The 21,449-nt window shown below is 37.4% G+C and overlaps 3 protein-coding genes across 3 annotated transcripts; 1 reads left to right on the plus strand and 2 right to left on the minus strand.

The window, feature by feature from the left end:
- Nucleotides 1-97: 97 nt before the first annotated feature.
- LOC131429004 (Golgi SNAP receptor complex member 1) lies at nucleotides 98-1,568 on the minus strand. The gene is made up of 5 exons (XM_058593060.1): nucleotides 1,342-1,568; nucleotides 945-1,231; nucleotides 723-889; nucleotides 524-658; nucleotides 98-463 (listed from the first exon to the last, which is right to left on the minus strand). The coding sequence occupies exons 1-5, from the start codon at nucleotides 1,361-1,363 to the stop codon at nucleotides 361-363; spliced, it is 714 nt and encodes a 237-aa protein (XP_058449043.1). The 5' UTR covers nucleotides 1,364-1,568; the 3' UTR covers nucleotides 98-360.
- A 4,309-nt stretch (nucleotides 1,569-5,877) lies between these two features.
- Nucleotides 5,878-6,642, minus strand: LOC131427300 (uncharacterized). Its single transcript, XM_058590362.1, has 3 exons — nucleotides 6,478-6,642; nucleotides 6,224-6,424; nucleotides 5,878-6,156 (listed from the first exon to the last, which is right to left on the minus strand). Exons 1-3 carry the CDS (start codon nucleotides 6,512-6,514, stop codon nucleotides 5,900-5,902), a joined length of 495 nt encoding a protein of 164 aa, XP_058446345.1. The 5' UTR covers nucleotides 6,515-6,642; the 3' UTR covers nucleotides 5,878-5,899.
- An 11,039-nt stretch (nucleotides 6,643-17,681) lies between these two features.
- Nucleotides 17,682-19,766, plus strand: LOC131430639 (T-complex protein 1 subunit zeta). The gene is made up of 2 exons (XM_058595748.1): nucleotides 17,682-17,929; nucleotides 18,125-19,766. Exons 1-2 carry the CDS (start codon nucleotides 17,793-17,795, stop codon nucleotides 19,581-19,583), a joined length of 1,596 nt encoding a protein of 531 aa, XP_058451731.1. The 5' UTR covers nucleotides 17,682-17,792; the 3' UTR covers nucleotides 19,584-19,766.
- The last annotated feature ends 1,683 nt before the right edge of the window (nucleotides 19,767-21,449 follow it).

Raw genomic sequence — 21,449 nt, forward strand, 5'->3', positions numbered from 1 at the left:
TATTAGTCAAATACAAATTAGATATGAGAATAATTTCCTTACCAGCTAATCAGATCAGGTGATATATCACATTCTGAATCATTTGTCAACAGAATCATTAAATACTATCACAAATTACAACCGTGACTCAATAGTATATTTCTCAATAATTCCGTTTTTAGTAATTGCGCTATTGGTTTAGAACTCTTTCGTTTCGACCTACTTGGAATCGATTATTTTTGTAACATGAGTCAATACCGTGTACATATAGAAACTATCAGTTGTGATTATAAACCAGTATTAATAATAATAATAAGGGAACAAAATAAAGGTGAAGTTTAAAATGTGACCTTAGCTCACATTCCTGCCATTCTACGACGGTCAGTGAAAAGCATAGAGAAGTAGCAAAATTGTACACACAGCAATCACACCTCCTAGAATCAACGAGTCTCGACGTTTACGAATATTGATTCGTTGAACGAGACTGAAAATAAATTGATCACTAGTTTTCTTGAGCACATTATCGCAAAAGTATGTCGCTTACCTAGAAATCATCGGAAAACGATGTGAAATGTCATGCATTCTAGTTTGGAAGCGCTTCAAATGTTGCCGCTGTGAACTTAAATGTTCCTTCGTTTCCATTGCGATGCTAATCTGGTCGTTAACCATGGAACTCGAACTGAAAGATAAAAACAGAAACTCGCGTTAAATTTTTCAGCACCTGAAAGAAGCTGGGACCGCACTTGTGAAGGTGAGTGTTCTCTTTCAAATACATATCTCTTCGGCTCAATCCGCTCGTTGCGGGCGAACTTGCAGAAGAAGGACCCAGTCCGGAACCACGCAGCAGTTCTTCCCGTTCGATGCGGGTTGTGTGATTGGCTTGAATTTTAAGAAACTCTTGTCGGTAGCCCTAGAAGAAATGCAATAATGTTTTATTTTATTTTTTCGATGTGCATTAAACTTACGTGCAGAATTTCCCGATGTCTTTGCAGCACATGCATTACTGCTGCTCCACTGCTAGGAATCTCGGACATTTTTTCATTGATGCTAGAAAGTTTATCCAGCATCTGTTCGATTTCCAGCGACAGTGATTCGAATACATGATCGCCGAGTAGAGGTGCCGTATCAGCATCGGAACCCGGTTCGGCATTCGCAGACGATCCTAACGAACCGCTACCGACTCCCACTTTGTTGAAGGCGATCAACTTGAGATCGATATCATTTTCCAGATGGCGAGCCTGCTTTCGCAGATCTGAAAGCAAGTCAAGAAGAAGTTTCACGAAATGGATTCGTCATCGTTTTTTGCGCATTCGTCTGTTTGTATCTTTGTAAACATTGAACTATTGACCCCCTAATACTTACTGTCCCATTCGGAAGCAACCATGACCGGGATCGTACAATATTCTCAGTACGGTAGGGCTCTACAGTGCCTATCGAAGGTAACCGCGAGATCCCTTTAAACAAAATAAAATCTAATAAACTAACACACTAACTTTCTCCGACAAACTAGAACAGAGAACATCAACACGGCAGGCAGGCGAAGTTACATGCAGTCGTAAAAATGTCAACACGCATAAACATAATGAAGTTTGGAATTCTTTGAGGGGTAAGAATTAAACTGGAACGCGTTCAGCACCAAGCACAAACAAATTTTAATTAGACTATATCTCGATGAACATTAGAAAAGGTCCCAAGTGCAAGTGACAGTTTCTCTTGCAAGACAAACATTACAAAAGGTCCTATATAACATTCACAGTGACTGTGGAAATCACCAGTTTAAAATTTTGTGGATGAAATCAAATGCTAAATAAGTATATACCATCATAACATTTATCGTGCAACGCAATAATGTTACATAACAGTCATATAATTTGATTATCAATACAATTTTTGTTATATTTGCATTATCTTGTTTTTATCTGCATGTTTGTTACATAGAACCTTATGAAATTGCATCACTAGTTAGGACCTGTCAAATAGGACATTATAAATACATCATGTGTCATAGGACCGTGATGAAACTAAAATATTTTCTGGAACAAAAACGAACTTATAAATTTTATTCTGTAGTGAAAACAAATACAATATCACGAACTGTTACTCCGACGTGCGGTCGAACGGGAGGAGAAATTGTTTTGAGCTTTTGTGTAGAATTTGTGTTACTCTTTTTTAAGCAAAAAACAATAGGGGTACCACCGTAAAATAAAACACGAAGGCATGAAGCGGTTCCGTTATGATATTTACAAATAGATTTTTAGAAAAGCTTGTGACATGCAAATATCGAACAGTTCTGGTGTTAAATACGCTGTCAACCCTTGATGATTCTTTTGGATGCATCGAACTGTACAATTAGGTAAGTGCTTTCTGTGGGAACTGTGTTCGAAAACGGTTTGAAAAAACCTCTTGTCTCATCTGTTAATAGGGCACCTCTACACTAACGATCAACCAGAGAACTGCAACAGAAAACAATAAGATTTATGTTCTGATGCTCTCGGAAGGCATACCATTAGAAAATGCAGTCAACTGAGATGTGCAATATGGTAACAATACGACCATTGCAAATAAGCCGGATTTCGGAGGCACGGAGGAAATTCTGAATGAAATCTACTATCAGAAAATATCAATCAGATTTAAATCTGGTCAACATAAAACAGAACACAGGTTTGTTCTTGGTTCAGATATGAATGATGTTGAGATCCTGAACTGGACAACATTTGTGAATAGATTTAGAATAATATTGAAATTCACTCTGATGTTGAGTTTAATAAGGTATTTTCGTGTTATTAAAAAAAGAGAACTTCAACATGTTAGTATATTTTATTTGTAGTTTACCATAATAATGGTATTACCACCGGGGTAAAACAAATAATAATAATGTTATTTGACTTAGATTTAGCAAATTTATAAGCACAAAGTTGATCGATTGCTCTAAATCTCTTGATGTTCTTATTCGTCACAATCGCTATCCTCCATTGGATCTTGATCTGCATCAAAATGGTCAATCACAGCATTCTTTCCTCGTCTACCTCTCTTCGGTGCTACCAATGTTTTAAGAAATGTAGAGTAATATTCCTTTCGTTTGATGTAAGGCATAAGTTTCCTCAAATCTTCTAGCTTTGCGCTCGGTAACTCTATTGGTTGATCCGAAATTGGTTTTAAAATAACATTGTCAACGTCGCTTGCTGCGTTTCTTAGAACTTGAATGCTACTGAATGTTTCATCCTCAACATCAGCTTTATATTCAACTAGTCCAGGAGATTCTGTGGAATACCGGAATATCATAACTTCCTTCATTCTAAATGGCCTACCTGCAGTCGAGAATTTTGGTATTTGGTATCTATTATCTAAAGATTTCAAATTAAGCATTTCTTTTTGGTCCAATTCGGTTACATTGAAAGGAAATTTCCGGCGGATCGAACTAATAAATATAGCCCAATCGTGGGGGATTTCTATATCAACCGAACATTTTTTCTTTGCCCTTTCAATTGCTGCATGCACAGTGTCTACCTCCATGTGGGAATGGCCGCTAAGCATAAACTTGTGAAAAACTTCCAACGTAGTACCACGTCGCTTCATTAATTCAATGAAATAAGTGAAAAGGAATATTATAGTTTTATTATTATTTTGGCCAGAACATCGATCGCTGTAATATATGACAGTGTTGACTGTGTCGGGAATCTTTCTTAAATCTTGAAGAATACATGATCCAATTTCTTGGGATCCACGCTTGGCCTTTGTTTCATCCCACAAATAACAAGATGATATATTTTCGCCAAGGTAAGAAGTAAAAACTGTCAAATTATAAGTGTACAACTGCCTACGATAAAATGCTTCACCATTTTTCAGGTGTGGAGTTGCGAGTTGCTTTTGCAAGTCAAACGAAGATGTTCTGATAGTCGAATTTTTATTGGCGTTGGTTATATCTTTCCTTTTTTCGTTATATATTCTTTTAGCAGCATCTTGATGACTTTCAAGCAGCATCTTCAGTTCCTGTTTTTCCTTCGTATCCGATGCTGTTTTTATCTGAACCATGAGGCGATCACATTTACCACAGGTATCAGATTTGGGCTTTCTGAAGCTCAAATTAAAGGTATTGAAAATCAAACGATAAGCATTATAGTGAACCGGAACCAAATTTTGAACAGCGCATTTGTGTTGGTACAACTCATACATCTGTCGGATAGATAAATCACTAGAGAGGTATAGTTTACTTGATTTTTCCCTTGTGTAGTGACTTTCATAGGCAGGAAATGATAAAATGTGCTGTTTTATGTAGTGTATATGTTCCTGACTAATCGGTTTCCGATTACTATTCTGTTGACGTTCATCATCGGTGGGTATTCCTAATCCGGTTATGATCTTTGCCGCAAGGACACGTATTTTTCTACTACCGATGTCGTATGTTGCTTGAAACATAGTCTTACATACTTTGACTGTACCATTGATACCGGGCATCTTATAAACTCGGGTGTAACTGCGCCTAGAGTTCACCACCTATTGAATATAGTAAACAAATTGAATGTAGAATGATTGGATGAAAGTTCAAAAAGATTCACTATTACTCACATGTGGCCGGACAGTTCTTTTAACTGTTATGTGATTCGCTAAAAACTGATTTTGGCTGTTATTTTTTAATCGTAGAAGATTTCGAAGTAGCTTCTGGCGTGTATTCAAAGCATATTTCTCGTAACATTTCAATCTACATTTACATGGTGTCTTAACTTCGCGTGCAGGTACAACTATTCCATTATCGCGGACATACGACAGACCTAGCTCTTTGCGTTTTTGATTCATCCGCCTCGCCTTAATTTTCTTCTTGACATGGCATGAGTCTTCGTTTACCACATCGATGCAAAGCTCGTCTTCAGGTCGTAGGTTAGCTATAACATTGTACATAGATTGGAAAGCTGCCGCCAAAGAATTCAATCACTTACCATACGAGCCTTCAGGTTCTTTAACGATTGACAAAGAAACGTCATCATTTGGCTCAACGTACTTTTCAAAGTACTCGAATATTGTGAGATCATTCAAAAATTCATATTTTCCTGTCGAAATGTCATCATCTGAAAAAGAATCATTTTTTGTGCCACTCATATCCGTACTGGCACTGAATGTGTTCTTGTGTTCTGCATCAAGATCGTCTTCTGCAACCATCACTTCTTCAACTAATGGGTCGCTCAAAAATTTGCTACCTCCATCTTGTACGCAAGGTGTGGAAGTAACGACTTTTGAAAAAGTTGGTACTGAGGTGTTCATGTGATCAGTGCATAAACTTTTCTCAGTCGTAAATGTCGTTCGAGAATTATATCGATTAGGAGATGAAGGAATATAATTTAAACCGGATTTAGGAAAGATATGCTTGTCAACAGTTTTCCAAAAATTTTCTACATGAAAAAAGAAAATGATGAGAATTACATCGAATGTAGTAGAAATAGATTCGATAACCTGTGTTCCTGATGGAACTATTGCGCAACATTTCAATTCCGCTCATATTTTTTGATCGGGACCATAGATGTCTGCTCACAACTGTATATGGATTTTAATAACGAATAATTTTTAATACAGTTGAAAATTACCTTCGTTGCTATTAGAACTTTTTAAAGTGGCAATTCCACTTAATTTTTCGTTTTGCCTTATAAGATAACCCGAATCAACAATCGGACAGTCTTGTCGCTGAACGTAAGGATGATCAGTGGCTATAATATTACGCCTCATGGATTCTTCCATCTGACTCTCGCACAAATATTTTTTTCGGTCTGCACTATAAACGCTACTGTTAAAGTAATTGGAAGTTTCTTCCCGACACAAAAGGTTATAATCGACATTTTTAGATTCCTCTACAGTCGCTGTTTTATTAGTTTTGCGGATGATTGAGGGTAAATCTGACGAATCTTTGGATGAAATCTATAATAAATATAACTTATCGTGTAGCCACACAGTACATTTTACCACAGATAGATGCTTTTACTATTTCATATTCGTTGTTTTGTATGTGGACATGCTCCTCTACCCAATTTGACGTACGATCATTCGCAAAGCCAACACCATCATAACGTTGAGAGGAAACTTGTGTGCTACGTTCGTACCTTTCGTTGTTACGATGGAACTCGGCAGTAATATGTTGGAAATTAAGTGACCGTCGAGCCGATCCTTTTGTTCGTAAAGTTGAATTGTGATCTACGGTTATGATATGAGTTGACAAAGATATTTATGACTGTTGTTAATTTTCAGAATATACATTTACCATTGTTGGACGATCCAAAATGCTGTCTTTGCCAATGATTACCTTTCGAAATTTTCTTCGAAGTAACATTTCGCTCGAAGTTATACGTAGGTAAATTTTTTTTCAGAGGATAATGCGGGCTGAGATAGCTCGAAGCATTCACAATCACATCACCATGATCGACATTATTATCCAACCGATGTGAAATGGTATCTGCAGCATCTGAAAATATTCTACAATTGAAAGCACAAAACAACTTCACTTAGTATTCTTACCTAATAATAGCTGAATGTTGTCCAGCGATGGATGCATAACTTCCAAAAATTGGTAAATCCACGAAATTTAGATTAAGTTTTTATTTTTCCATGCGTGTTTGAAAAGTCCGAACTGCACTTTCAGAATGTTTTTTTTATTGTCAGATTGGACTACTCATCCGTCAAACGTCCAATCAACAGAACTGTGCGATATTGTCGGTAAAGCAGATTGGTCGTTTTGCATGTATCAATAATTTTATAGCAACAATTAGAAAAAATCAGTGTTTTTAATGGAAATCATAAGTTTACCGTTAGATAACTGTTCCTACACTGTTATCATGAAATTTAATAAATTGTCAGATAGGACCTTTTGAAATGTTTGTCTTGCTTGGTTTACTTTCTCTTTCAATTATTACGGCAAATTCCAGTAATTGCCAACAAATTCTACAGTGCATATCGAAAGTTGATGGTTTTTGCTATTATCCTATGTAAAGTGTTAGATGGAAAGATTGCAGATTGGACCGTAATACTCGAAAGAGAAAGTAAACAAAGAGAAACTGTCATTTGCACTTAGGACCTTTTCTCGTGTTTGTCTTCAATATGCTCTTTGAACATAAATCATGGTTTGAGTTGCGATCACTCAAATTCATAAACTGAAACAATATCACAAACGTGGAAACCGCTTGGTAATTAATAGAAGAGAAACTAAACAAAGAGAAACTATCTTCTTATACGCCCTTTTGAAAAATTACCCGAGATATGTCAAAATTTGAGTAAAATTTTCTCAGGACATGAGTTCTCTCGTATTTATTCATACAATAGAGTAAGCGTTGAGTCTTCAAACATTTGAGTAAAAAAATACTTCTAGCAGTTCAGTTCGTTTTCTTTATCGGAATATTCTTATCGAATTTAAGGATGCCAGAACACGTCGTTTTTTATTGCCATTTCTAGATCTGGTTTTTGAAACCATAAACCATCAATCATAGATGTTTTCATAGAAATTTTATGGTTTCAATTATGCTAAGTGAGAAGTACAACATAAGGATATCAACATCGTTCAATTTCGACTCCAAACCGGTCAAAAGGAAACGGTTTTGAATCACTTTTTATTCGCTTTCCATTTAAAAGAAAGAAGAATAACTTTGTATATAAACATTTACGAATAAGGATGTTTTTTTTAGTACAAGGAACTCAAGTTTTGCGTTAAACTCACTAAAATTTTGAAAAAAAATATTTTTTCCATATTTTGAGTGAAAATACTAAAATTTTGAAAGCTTCGTCTCTTAACTTAAAAATGAGTAGATAGATGGTAACACTCAATTTTGAGTTATGTTGAATGAGAGTGTACAAAAGTCGGCCTTTTGCGCCTTTTGAGATCTAAGTCGGAACTTCAAAATCAGCTGCAACGTACGTGCAACGTAAACAAGGTATTAGTAATGCAATTGTTTCACGGTTACCGAGAATTAGAGAATTTTGGGTCGATTTTCTCACAATAACTTGTCGGTTTACCTAAAATACAGCAGATAGTGTTTTGGGACATCAAGTGGAAGTAATTTTCACAATTTTAGAATCGCGATGAGTATCAAAATATCGCAGTGTTTGGGGCTCAAAACGCGGTGGGCTCAACCTAATCGGTGTACTTTCAAATGGCTGGTGTTAAAATACCGGTGTCAGATGGCTGACAAAAGCTATTTTGCTCGATTCAGACGCTCCGTCTCCTTTCGTCACCGTCACCTTCCGTCAAAATTAGTTAAATACTTTCTTTACCGGAACGTTCACACACTTCGTCCATCAAGACGTTCCGTGGCGGTGACGTTACGTGTGAATGTCTCCGTAAGAATGCATGTAATTAATGGGACGATGAAGGATGTTGACTGTGACGGAAGGTGACGGATAGTCTGAATCGAACTTTAGGAAGTAGTTCAATAATATTGGGATCTTAGCTTCCCGCATAATTAAAAATAGAAACTGGTACAGTTCGAATTGTTTAAAAATCTTTTGTGTTGTTGTAACACCATTTGTTATGGTATGTTTTTGAATCAACAATAACCACGGTTTTTGTTCAACTACAAAGTATAATATGATATGTTTCTGCAATATAGTTTATGGTTATGTTATGATATACTGTAGTAACGAAAAATTGCAGGTGTTTAAAATAATTTTCTAAAACTTCTACTGAACCGATTCCGAAATAGATCCTACTCACTTTTCTCAGTGATAGTTTAACCGATTTCCACAATCTTAGGTTCAAATGAAAGGTCTTGTGATCTCATACGGAATTCCAGAATTTCATTTTCACTCTCACATACGGAGTTATAGGGTAAAGTGTGTTAAAAAATTTCTATCGTCGCCTAAAGCGGCGAAACAAAAACCGTAAATGTCGCAAACAATAAGAGAGAATGGAACGGAACAATAATTCATCCTCTTCTTCTTCATCTTGTTGAACTGACGGCTGTCAGTTCGAGGAGAGGGCCAGCCGTGCGACTATATGCCCTGTTTTCGCGTTTGCTTGAAAGAGGTTGTGTGTTTACTTTAAAATTTTAGTTTATTGTCCCGTACAAATTTTACTATTTCTTTGTATATGCTCATGTCACTTGTTTTGAATGCTGAAATTAATGTTCTAAATCTATTATCGAAGTTGTAATTCATCCTGCTTATGTTATATTTAGTGCAGTGCAGTATTACGTGTTCATCAGTTTCTGCTTCTCCACAGATATCGCAGTTAGGATCTGTTATAATTTTCATTCGTGCTAGCCAGTAGTTCGAATAATCGTGACCAGCCATTAAGCGGTTGATGAGTCTGATGTCACTACCGCGTATTTGTTTCTTGATATACCAAGGTTTAGTAGAGAAAGTATTTTGTATTTCATAGAAGGTTTTGCCCTTTTCTTCCGAATAAAATTTATACAATTCGTTACTACTTTTCAATAATTTTTGTTTGAAGTACAAAAATGCATCCGTCAAAAGGATTTTGTTATCTAGAACTCTGTCGCATGTGAGTGCTGCTTTAGTTGATCCGCTACCTCGTTTTCATATATTTCGACATGACTTGGGATCCACTGTATGGATAAATTCCGTTTCGAGCAGATTGTAAGTATTTCGATCAATGTATCGTCACCACGCTTGGCTTCAAAAGCACTTTCCAGCATAAGAAAAGCTGACCGGGAATCTGTATATATAACGAAGTTATTTAAATGTAGACTCTCGATTAAAGTAGTCGCTGTCTTGATGGCTATAATTCATCCTCATTGATCGATTGGTAAAGTGCACCATACATCTTCCTGTCATAATTATACCGACTTTTTCGTCGTTTCTCACCGACGTTACGTAAAATTTACAAAAGATCAGTAAATATATAAACGTCGTAAGCTGTAAAATATGTTCTTCGTGAGCTGTAAAATGTTCTCAGTCATGTTTAACCAATTAATTAAACCTAAACACATCGTTAGATTGATAGATGTAAGCCGACTGATTATCCTATTTATTTCTAATTCAACTTATTATTTTAGGAGTAATAAGGAAAATATTTTACCCTATATCAAAGACATCATATTAACAAGATATTCAGCTCTCACATTTCCCGAACAAATTATTGGCAACATCCTTTTTTGCGAGCATGGTGCCCTCAGGCGAGTCCGCATCGAATCTCGTACATAGAAGTAGGGAAGAGAAATGTCAATTTCGTGCGCGCCAAAACAGCAGCACTGCGCACCCATACAATTGACATGATACGTTAAATCCCAAGTAACAATTTTAATGTTAATAAATACTTGTAGCTATTTTCAATGCTACATAATAAATCTTGCATTAGACCTTCAAACTCCACGAAAGCCTACTGACCATTCTTCATAAGGTTTATAAAGCAAAGTAAAGAATTAGCATAAACCTGCGTTAAAACTCCAAATTCAAGAAAATTTTAGAACCAGCTTTACGATAAACATTCAATTTATTCGGAAGGAATGAATTCCGCTATGAATAAATTGTCGTTTTGATAATATTTTCCATGGCTATGTGTGTATCATGTCTGCTTTGAATGCAATCAGTAAGAATATATTAGATTTTATTTACAAGTTTGAGGTTTTTTCCGAACGTAAAAACTTCATGCGCTTTTATTTTTATCGTGAATGTTTGGATAAAAATAAGAATAACAACTAATCGCCTTGAAATAAATGCAGTTTTTGCAACAATCTCCATGATTTTTGAAAATAATTTTTGTACAAAACTATTTCGTGGCATTAAAACTTGTGTATATGTTCTGAAAATGAATCATTAACGCCCATCATTTTTATCCGTTTTTGCATTTCGAAGTTTATTTGATGTCAATAAATGCTACGGTATAGGACATCATAATGGCGGCCATGAAATTTTCTTTAATGCAAATTACGCTTATCCTAAGAAGCAATAAATTAAATAGCCCACAACAAATGTGTCATAAATGTACTTTAGAACCCTCAAATTTGCTCTGAGTAAAACTGTCATCCAATGAATACGCACACACATAAAACTAGATTTATGAAAGAATTTAACTGACAATAATGTTTTAAAGAAAATGTTTGAAAGCAATATTAAAAGTGTTTGCATGGTTTTATTCCAGTACAAAGTGTTTTATTTTTGTCGTGAATACGACTTACTTTACTATGGGATGCCTTCTCAAAATTAGCCATATGGAAGAATGGGCAGAACTTAATCGTGAATATCTCGACTTGTATTAATGGTAGCAACATAATTCATTCACCATTTCATCAAAAATATGATCAGGAATTTGGGATAATATTTTGAACAGTGTGAGATAACCACAAACAACTCAAAAATTAAGTTTTCTCAAAATTTCAAAATAATGCGGAAAACTTTACTTTCACTTGGGTTTTTCGCGCAAGGACGACGATTTTGAGGTAGTCAGGCACATATCTTCAACTGAATGCGTATAAAAGCGGAACCGTGGTGAGAATCGATCATTTCTTTTCGTGCGTTCGATGGGAGCAGACGTCGTGGGAGTTAAACCATCAACCAGCAGCGACGGAGAGAGCGCCTTTTGCGTGGTTAAAACCTCAAACGCTCAGGTAGCAACTTTCATTCGCTTGCTGGCCTTCAAGGCGAGCAGACTGCCATCGCGAGAGTTAAACCATCAACCAGCAGCGACGGAGAGAGCGCCTTTTGCGTGGTTAAACCTCAAACGCTCAGGTAGCAACTTTCCTTAGCTGCCCTTACACGAGACAATATTATTGTCAATCCAAAGTATTGTCAATACCGTCAATCCAATTGACTTGGTAACTTGAGTCCGCATTTTTCGAACAAATCAAGCGTTTGAAGCTTAAAATATTGCAACTGAACATTGAAGCATTGAGAGAAGAGTTCATTGCACATATTTGACAGTTTCTTCTCTGGAGAGAAAGTATTGTCGGATTGATGAGCAGTTTTGATTTTTTGACAATATTTTCGTCAATCCAATGAAGTTTCCTTTACACGATCAAAAGTATTGTCAATACTCCTTGTATTGACAATAATATTGTCACGTGTAAGGGCTGCTATTCGCTTGCTGGCCTTCAAGGCGAGCAGACTGCCATCGCGAGAGTTAAACCATCAACCAGCAGCGGCGGAGAGAGCGCCTTCTGCGTGGTTAAAACCTCAAACGCTCAGGTAGCAACTTTCATTCGCTTGCTGGCCTTCAAGGCGAGCAGACTGCCATCGCGAGAGTTAAACCATCAACCAGCAGCGACGGAGAGAGCGCCTTTTGCGTTGTTAAAACCTCAAACGCTCAGGTAGCAGCTTTCATTGGCTTGCTAGCCTTCAAGGCGAGCAGACTGCCATCGCGAGAGTTAAACCGACGACACGACCTGCCACTCGTCTATCTAAACTGTATCGAAAATGCAGCTACCCCTCAGTAACTGGTAATGTCAAAACGAAGTTGCTTGAAAATCTATTGAAACTGGCAACAAAAGTAGAAAACTGTTGATTTTAGATAACAGTTACCATAACCATGGCTACGTATGTTTTTTAATGGAACGGACTATATAAATAATCTCAAAACAAAAACAAATTGTTTCTGTGAACCAGAAGAAATGCGGATTTCCGATTCTTTCGGACCTTCTATGTACGATGATACGGAACGTGATTTCGTGAATCACGCCGATCGATGCGTCAATCTCTTTTGAAGCTACTATCAAGCGTGTACCGGTCATAGTGACCGTATTGTGGAGGATAGTGATTGTACACGTTCTACCTTGAATAACCGTCGTGCCGGGACCTTCCCGAAATTGGAGCGCCATTCTACCGAACGAGAATGGGGGAACCTATGTCTGAATCAGGGCGCGGGTTGGCCTAGATATATTCTAGAATTCAATCCAGACCGTCGGGAACAAATTTATTTTTTATTTTTGTATCCGTACATCATTACCGTTAGAACATTAAAAAATGCTCGATCGATAAATTGTTTATATTTCTCGATCATGAATTTGATTTTTTACAAAACCATTGAAGCTAGAACATGTTGACTGGTTAGCATTTCCATTGCGTACAATGGAAAGATGACCTTCTTTGGATTTCACAGTAGAAGTTACTGAAATATTGAACAAAATCTGTAAAATGTGTACCATTCGCGTATCTTTTGCGTTTTTTTAAATTGTTTGTTTATTTACTTTGGAGCTCCTTGGTAACTAGTTTGTAGCAACCTAAACAGTGTTGCTCAAGAAGATTATTTTTATCATTATCAAGGGGTCGCTATATTTGCGGTAACTGGCGGTGAATCGTTAACAGACAATTTCATTGCCAATTTTTCTTCGGAGTGCCTGGTCGTGTCGTCGATTAAACCATCAACCAGCAGCGACGGAGAGAGCGCCTTCTGCGTGGTTAAAAGCACAAACGCTCAGGTAGCAACTTTCATTCGCTTGCTGGCCTTCAAGGCGAGCAGACTGCCATCGCGAGAGTTAAACCATCAACCAGCAGCGACGGAGAGAGCGCCTTTTGCGTGGTTAAAACCTCAAACGCTCAGGTAGCAACTTTCATTCGCTTGCTGGCCTTCAAGGCGAGCAGACTGCCATCGCGAGAGTTAAACCAGCAGCGACGGAGAGAGCGCCTTCTGCGTGGTTAAAAGCACAAACGCTCAGGTAGCAACTTTCATTCGCTTGCTGGCCTTCAAGGCGAGCAGACTGCCATCGCGAGAGTTAAACCATCAACCAGCAGCGACGGAGAGAGCGCCTTTTGCGTGGTTAAAACCTCAAACGCTCAGGTAGCAACTTTCATTCGCTTGCTGGCCTTCAAGGCGAGCAGACTGCCATCGCGAGAGTTAAACCATCAACCAGCAGCGACGGAGAGAGCGCCTTTTGCGTGGTTAAAACCTCAAACGCTCAGGTAGCAACTTTCATTCGCTTGCTGGGCTTCAAGGCGAGCAGACTGCCATCGCGAGAGTTAAACCAAATACAAATTATAATACGGAGTACTCCAACAAATTTTCAAGGACACATTTTGCATCGTGCGGTACATTGTCATGATACACTGTCAGAGTGACAATGTACTTTAACGAATTTCCTATAAAACTAGCAACACTGAAGGGTAAGAACAAGTTCACTATAGTTACTGTTTATTATAGTGAAAAATATGTAAACACAAGCGAAGTCAGAAGAACTATAATCTTAACCGAGGTATTGTAAAACTGGAGAGATGAAGGTAAAAGAATCGCGCGCAGCCAAATGCTGTACAAACAAGTTAATTCAATGATCAGCAAAACGAACACAGTGCTTGTTGATCTAGAGATGAAGGAACAGGAACTGATGCAACAAGTGAGCGCCGTCAAAAAACGTACTACTGATGATAATGGGCCAACAGGCGTTGTTAGCGAGGAATTGGTGCGAATCGATGAACTGATGTCGGTTATAAGAAAAGTAAGGTTTAAAAAAAACATTTTAAATTCTGCTAAACAATCTCTTATGTTTTTCAGCAGACTCTAGATGATTCCCGGTTAGACCCAATTTTAAAAATCCTTTGTCAAAATTGACAACGATCACGATGGCATATCAAAGTGGAAGATATTTGCAACTGATTTGAGTTGAGAAACGGTACGAAGGTCGGTTCATTAATAAGTCAGTATATTTATCAAAGTGAGGTTACAGAATAAAAATACATTCCATCAACTGCATCATTACCATTTATTCACAATATATATATATATATATATATATATATATATATATATATATATATATATATATATATATATATATATATATATATATATATATATATATATATATATATATATATATATATATATATATATATATATATATATATATATATATATATATATATATATATGGTGTACATGTGTGTGTGGCTTATGAGCTTATATATTTGCAGTCGGAGTTGAGTTTTATTTACTGAATTCCTGTTCCTGCAGTTTGATATGTTATAAAGCATCGTCCTTATGATGGAATTTGAACTGGTCCATGAAAATACGAAGAGCCCACTCCCCTAATAGAACAGCATCTATAAATTCTGTATGCTGAAATACATAATACTAAATTGAAGTAGAATGGAAATATGAATATCATTACCATTACGAAAGCTACTCGGTTTATTAGCCGGCGATATTTGGACTGATTGTTGCAGTTTAATACAGCAACGATAAACAAACAAGTTTGTTTTGCACCGTAGCAACTAGCATAAAGCGTTGCCAGAAAAGATCTCCTTTCACATTTTCACACTATCGCAACGAAAGGGAGATATTTGCTAGGCTTACTTGTTCATGCTGTGAACCAAACATTGGCGATTCGTTTATATGGGACTTAGGGGTATTATTATTTGTATTTGGTTAAACCATCAACCAGCAGCGACGGAGAGAGCGCCTTTTGCGTGGTTAAAACCTCAAACGCTCAGGTAGCAGCTTTCATTCGTTTGCTAGCCTTCAAGGCGAGCAGACTGCCATCGCGAGAGTTGAACCATCAGCGACGGAGAGAGCACCTGCCATCATTTCTGTATAAAATGTTCAAAACGACGTATGTAACATTGAGAGATTCTCTTTGTTTACTTTCTCTTTCTATTATTGCGAAATATTCCTGCTTTTTTCGATCATTTCTCCAAAGCAGATTAAAGACAATAGCTTTAGTTATTATTATCGGTAAATAATTGGAGAGAAGGATTGCTAAGAGTGCCGTTAAAATCAAAAGAGAAAGTAAACAAAGAGAATCTCTCATTGTTACATACGTCGTTTTGAACATTTTATACAGAACAAATCGTCTTCATGTTTTAGAGCTTAGTTCTGGAATATGGGTTTAGAATTCAGAGTCTGCGTGCTGAACTAACTCAAATCGTCACCATAAAGAACTATACTGCTTATTTCATAGTATTTAAGTGCGTTTCAGAATGTTTAATGTAACTAATCTGTAATTTAGTCTAGGCGCATCGTTTAAATTTCTAGTAATGAAAGAGGGGAAAGTTGCACAATTCAAACAATCGATGAACTACCAATTCGAATTCGGAAGCATAAATAAAGTGTGTCATATTCGTATTCACGACATCCAGTTATGTCTCTGACATTACACACCCGTACTTTTTAGTCCAGTTGTTAGTCTGGGTAAAAAGTTTTATAGAAGCATTAAAAACTATGATATTGCTTGTCAAAGGAGACATTTATTATAGTCGTCATAAAACAGGTGGTGATTAAAAACTCAATTACAAAACTCCTATAAATTACAATCAAAACCATTAGGCATTCGAATTGTTGCTTGGAATGTGATGCCGTGCGATGGCGTTGCTGAACTGAAGATTGAGATCGCTCCAAGCTGACAGGGTCTGCCTATATGTATTGAAAATGTGAACATATACCTATTTATCAGGAAAGGCATAAATGGAAGGAGATTTGGAGCATGTTTTGCTTTCGTCAAAAAGCCCCTGCAGAGATTGAATGTATATATAACACAATTCTTCAGTTCCAGGAAAATAACTTATCCTCAAAATATAATTCCTGTAGACGTAAAGGTATGGCTCCGTTTTATTCGGGCAGTTCAGTAAAAGTTCTATTTGTTAAACGATCGGTAAATCCATCTTCCTATCATAATTGATCTATTGATCTTTTTTTGAAACCAACACGGACCTTCAATTTATAATTTGAATTCATTCGATAAAATGAAATATTCAAAAGTGCACAAAAGTATGCATCGGATTTAGAGGAGCTGTTATTTTTTTACATTATTTATTTACATTAAAGTAGAAATGCATGCAAATGCATCATATCTTGATTGCATTAATAAAGAATAATTTGCATTTCAAAAATTTTTGTTGTCACAGTTGCAATATATAGGTGAATTTTCGTCACAAGACTGAATTCTCAATCGAAATCGAAACTAACGCAACAGCTGAAATATTAATAAAACAGTTTGACAGATATGATTCGTACCGATCGAATTAGTAATGTTAACTGAAATTCTTCATTATTATCAATTTATTTACTGAAAATTCGTAAAACTTTTACTGAATTGGAAAAAAATTATGACATTTCAAGGTTTACAGATCATGTGAGTAGTATAAAAACGAGTGTGTCAGAATATTTTTATACGATTTGCCGAAATTCGGTAGCTCAGCGATGGATGACAGTGAATTGGATAAATTTTACAGATCGTCGAGTAAAAATATTTCATGATTCGTAACAGTAAAAATAATTACTGAACATCGAAAAAGAATTTTTTTGTGTAGGCTTCAACTGATTTCGTTTTTTGAGTTTTTTTAGCATTTACTAAATATTACAAAATCTTTCGAAAACCATTCCATGGTTTTTAAAATATTATGAAACGTGAGCTATTTAAAATTGGTTAAATGCAATAAGTCTGTGAGGTTAGTCATAATTTGTACAGTGGCTAACTCTCCTCTGTTAGGGTAACATAGGTATTTTGGCCCACTTTAGGATTGATTTTATTTTGTCCCACTTTGTAAAAATATCCACCAAATGTTCTTTGAAAAATCCTTCCGCAATAGGTAATTTAATGTGATTAGCTTCAAATGAACACATGCAGTTCGATTTAATAGCAAAACACATCACTTGATGTTCATCATTAAATTGAAGTGTTCTTTACATATGAATCGATCGTGCAAATTTTTATCAATGTAAAAAAATCCGTTCTCCTTGCTCTCAGCCCTGGATTTCTGAACTTTCGTCGAGTGTGTAGATTGAGAACGCACTCCACAATTTTCATGTCCTACCCCTTACTGTCACATCGAAAGCGTGTGATTTTCCTTGTTGTTTTCATCGTATCGCAGAAACGGTAGCTCCCGTGGTTTTCTTTTCTTCGCAAAATCCTTTCGTGTTCTGATAGAGCTCTCGAATTTTCCGTGAATCGTCTGTGAAAATGGCTTCAATTAGTCTGCTTAATCCAAAGGCCGAGTTTGCTCGCGCTGCTCAGGCCCTAGCCGTCAATATCGGTGCCGCAAAGGGTATTCAAGATGTGATGAAAACCAATCTGGGACCGAAAGGTACCATGAAAATGTGAGTACGGGGTCTCAGGTGGGAATGGATTTTAAAATATTTCCGTTCTCGGGAGGTTCAGTTGTAAGATTTAGTTGAGAATTATTTGATTGTGTTATAAATTTTATGTACTAAAATTTGTCTACTCAAAATCAAGAAGAAATCAATTATTCGCAGATGACTCATGTTTCATAACCTCAATGCTGTTATTTTCAGGTTGGTCTCCGGTGCCGGTGACATTAAAATCACCAAAGACGGAAATGTGCTGCTACACGAGATGCAAATTCAGCATCCGACGGCTTCCCTTATTGCCCGTGCCAGTACAGCGCAGGACGACATGACTGGCGATGGAACCACCTCGACGGTGTTGATCATCGGTGAGCTGCTGAAGCAGGCTGATCTTTACATAGCCGACGGATTGCATCCGCGAATCTTGGCCGAAGGATTCGACCAAGCTCGCCTGCAAGCACTGCAGATCCTCGATGAAATGTCCTGTCCGATCGAGGTTAACAGGGAAAGTTTACTGAGCATTGCTCGCACTTCGTTGAGAACCAAGGTTCATCCACAACTGGCGGATTTATTGACTGAGGTTTGCGTCGATGCTGTACTGGCCATTCGAACAGAGGGAAAACCGGTTGATTTGCATATGGTCGAGCTTATGGAGATGCAGCATAAGTCGGCTACCGATACTCAGTTGGTGAAAGGAATTGTCATGGATCACGGTTCCCGTCACCCGGACATGCCAAAACGATTGGAGAATGCGTACATTCTAACCTGCAATGTTTCGCTGGAGTACGAAAAGAGCGAGGTCAATTCCGGATTCTTCTACAAAACTGCAGAGGAGCGAGAGAAGTTTGTTTTGGCCGAACGGGAATTCATCGAGGAACGTGTTAAGAAAGTGATTGAACTGAAGCGTAAGGTTTGCGAAGGAACAAATAAGACATTTGTTGTCATCAATCAGAAGGGTATCGATCCGATGTCGTTGGATTTACTGGCCAAAGAAGGAATCATGGCTTTACGTCGTGCCAAGCGCCGCAACATGGAGCGCTTAGCTTTGGCTTGCGGTGGATTGGCCCTAAATTCATTCGATAATATGGACGAAACTAGTCTTGGATATGCTGGGTTGGTGTACGAACATGTGCTTGGGGAAACTAAGTACACATTCGTGGAGGACTGCAAAAATCCCCAGTCGGTGACGATTCTGATGAAAGGTCCAAACAAGTACACTCTAACGCAGATCAAAGACGCCGTTCGGGATGGTCTTCGTTCAATTAACAATGCCATCGAGGATCAAAAGCTGGTACCGGGAGCAGGTGCCTTCGAGGTGCGTATTCACAACAAACTAAAGGAATACGCCAAGGATGTCAAGGGAAAAACACGCCTCGCAATCCAAGCCTATGCCGATGCTTTGTTGGTCATTCCCAAGGTGTTGGCCGTCAACAGCGGTTACGATGCGCAGGACACCATCGTACGTCTACAGGAAGAGAGCCGTTTGAGTGGTGACCCGATTGGATTGGACTTGTCCACGGGGGAACCAATGAAACCGGTCGATCTGGGCGTTTATGATAATTACATTGTTAAGAAACAAATTCTCAACTCATGCACTGTCATAGCAAGCAATTTGCTTCTGGTGGATGAGATCATGCGTGCCGGTATGAGCAGCCTTAAAGGATAATTTTGCTCCCTTGTACTAATGCGTAAACCATACTATGTAACGTGTTTCGTTTTCCACTCACCTAACAGCTAATTTAAGGCACTTGGCACATTCAAGAACTCCTAATTCTTATTAATATCGTTTATGTCAGAATCATCCAACGGAAGTAACCAATAAAGCTTTTACAACTTACTAGCTTCTAAATGTCTTACTAGTCTTTTCGAGAAAGAAAATATCACATTCATACTGCCTCCAGGAATCCTTCGAGATTCAAAATTTCATCGTGTTGCTGCATTAGGAAAATCGAAACGACCAGGTTTTCGCACTTGCGCGAAAATTCGATTCGATTTAGTTTCAGATGCGTCCAGTTTTGAGCAATTCATTCGTTTAATCGGTCTACACTGTACAGGGGTCGGTAATCTTTTGAGTCGAAAGAGCCAAAAACGCTATTTACAAAATTTCAAACTTTTCAAAGAACCACAAAATATCTTTGCTGAACGATAAAAAATAGTACATCGCTAAACAAGAAAACATCGGAACTTTTTATTCATTTTGAGCTTGAGCGACCACCCCTGGTTGCTACTCCGTTACTGATCGGGATTAGCTGAAATTGTACAGGGAGTTTCTAGATGATCCGACCTGGGACTGGTAAATCATCCTTCAATGTACATCTTCTGGTAATCCCAGAAATCATTGATCAGTACCGGCGCCGGCCAGGCCCGAACGTAGATCGTCTAAGGAATGGGAAGGGATGTTAGTCCAATACTTGTTGTTACTAGAGGCCGTATATACCTAAGACAAGACCTGACAACTGGCTTCTTATTCTTCCTTCCGAATCACCTTTCTCGTCATTTTCGCCCTGTGGAATAAATACCAACGCATCGGCTACAGTGTAGCCATATTTACAGATTTTTTAACAACTTTTTGCTAAGAAAAAAATATTTATTGAAATGAAATTTTTAGACTCGGTTTTCGATTTGAAATAAACATGCAAAATGTTTTGGTGAATGCATTTTTTTAATATATATTAACGCTTAAAAACAATTAATTGAGCTTCGATGGCTAAAGACGAAATATCTCATATTGAACGCAAAATCGAATCCATTGTTGATGTATTACCGGATCTTTTGGAAACCGGAAAAAGTCAAGTTTGGATAGAAATGTTTAGTGCGACCACAGTGTGGAACACAACAGTTCATTCTTCTCGTAAAACTAAGCACACTTTCGAATTTACATTAATTAAACAAATCTTTTTTGGTTACATTTTAATTCACTAAAAAGAAAAACGGCTTGATGCTGATTTTCATTACACAGTGCTGCCACTATAAAAATTTATTACAAATGAGATTGAAAACAAGTGAAACATTCTCTGAAATTTTCCATTTTCATTGGTGAGCTAAAATTATACATTTTAATAAACTTGTTCTCTGATTTTCTTTATACTTGGCATCATTGCTCGCGTACCCTGCAAAAGTTTTTCCTTTTCACAATGTGAGGGTAGCAACATCAAAATCAGCCAATCAGAAACTGGTCCATTTTGGAACAAAAGCAGCCCCCCCCAGTTGTCAGGTCTTGTCTTAGGTATATACTACTGCGCAATCCACAAGTGTCACGGGAGAAGGATATTTGTTAGTAAAAATTTCAGTATTGGTTTCGCGCGCGACTCAGTATGTTCCGGTTTCAAGATGCCCGGATGCACCACTAAACTCACTGACTCCCCAGGGGACGTTTCAACAATATCCTATATTGAAGTCCCGGGAAGTCTTGATTCACAGATCTTATTCGAGGAAACTAAAGAAAAAATTTGCAATACTATCGCGTATAGAAGAAAAACTTCCCTATTTTTTTTAAATGAAATTACGTGATACAAAATAAACGAGTGAATAG

Source organism: Malaya genurostris, chromosome 2 (genome assembly GCF_030247185.1).
Source record: "Malaya genurostris strain Urasoe2022 chromosome 2, Malgen_1.1, whole genome shotgun sequence".
Lineage (NCBI taxonomy): Eukaryota > Metazoa > Arthropoda > Insecta > Diptera > Culicidae > Malaya > Malaya genurostris.

Excerpts from the sequence above, each read along its gene's own strand:
- LOC131427300 (XM_058590362.1), bottom strand. The coding sequence starts at position 6,514 with ATGCATCCATCGCTGGACAACATTCAGCTATTATTAG. Across the intron at positions 6,425-6,477 it reads CAACATTCAGCTATTATTAG|ATGCTGCAGATACCATTTCA; the intron begins GTAAGAATACTA and ends GAATATTTTCAG. Across the intron at positions 6,157-6,223 it reads TTTTGGATCGTCCAACAATG|ATCACAATTCAACTTTACGA; the intron begins GTAAATGTATAT and ends TCATAACCGTAG.
- LOC131429004 (XM_058593060.1), bottom strand. The coding sequence starts at position 1,363 with ATGGTTGCTTCCGAATGGGACA. Across the intron at positions 1,232-1,341 it reads GGTTGCTTCCGAATGGGACA|ATCTGCGAAAGCAGGCTCGC; the intron begins GTAAGTATTAGG and ends ACTTGCTTTCAG. Across the intron at positions 890-944 it reads GACATCGGGAAATTCTGCAC|GGCTACCGACAAGAGTTTCT; the intron begins GTAAGTTTAATG and ends CATTTCTTCTAG.
- LOC131430639 (XM_058595748.1), top strand. The coding sequence starts at position 17,793 with ATGGCTTCAATTAGTCTGCTTAATCCAAAGGCCGAGTTTGCTCGCGCT. Across the intron at positions 17,930-18,124 it reads CCGAAAGGTACCATGAAAAT|GTTGGTCTCCGGTGCCGGTG; the intron begins GTGAGTACGGGG and ends TGTTATTTTCAG.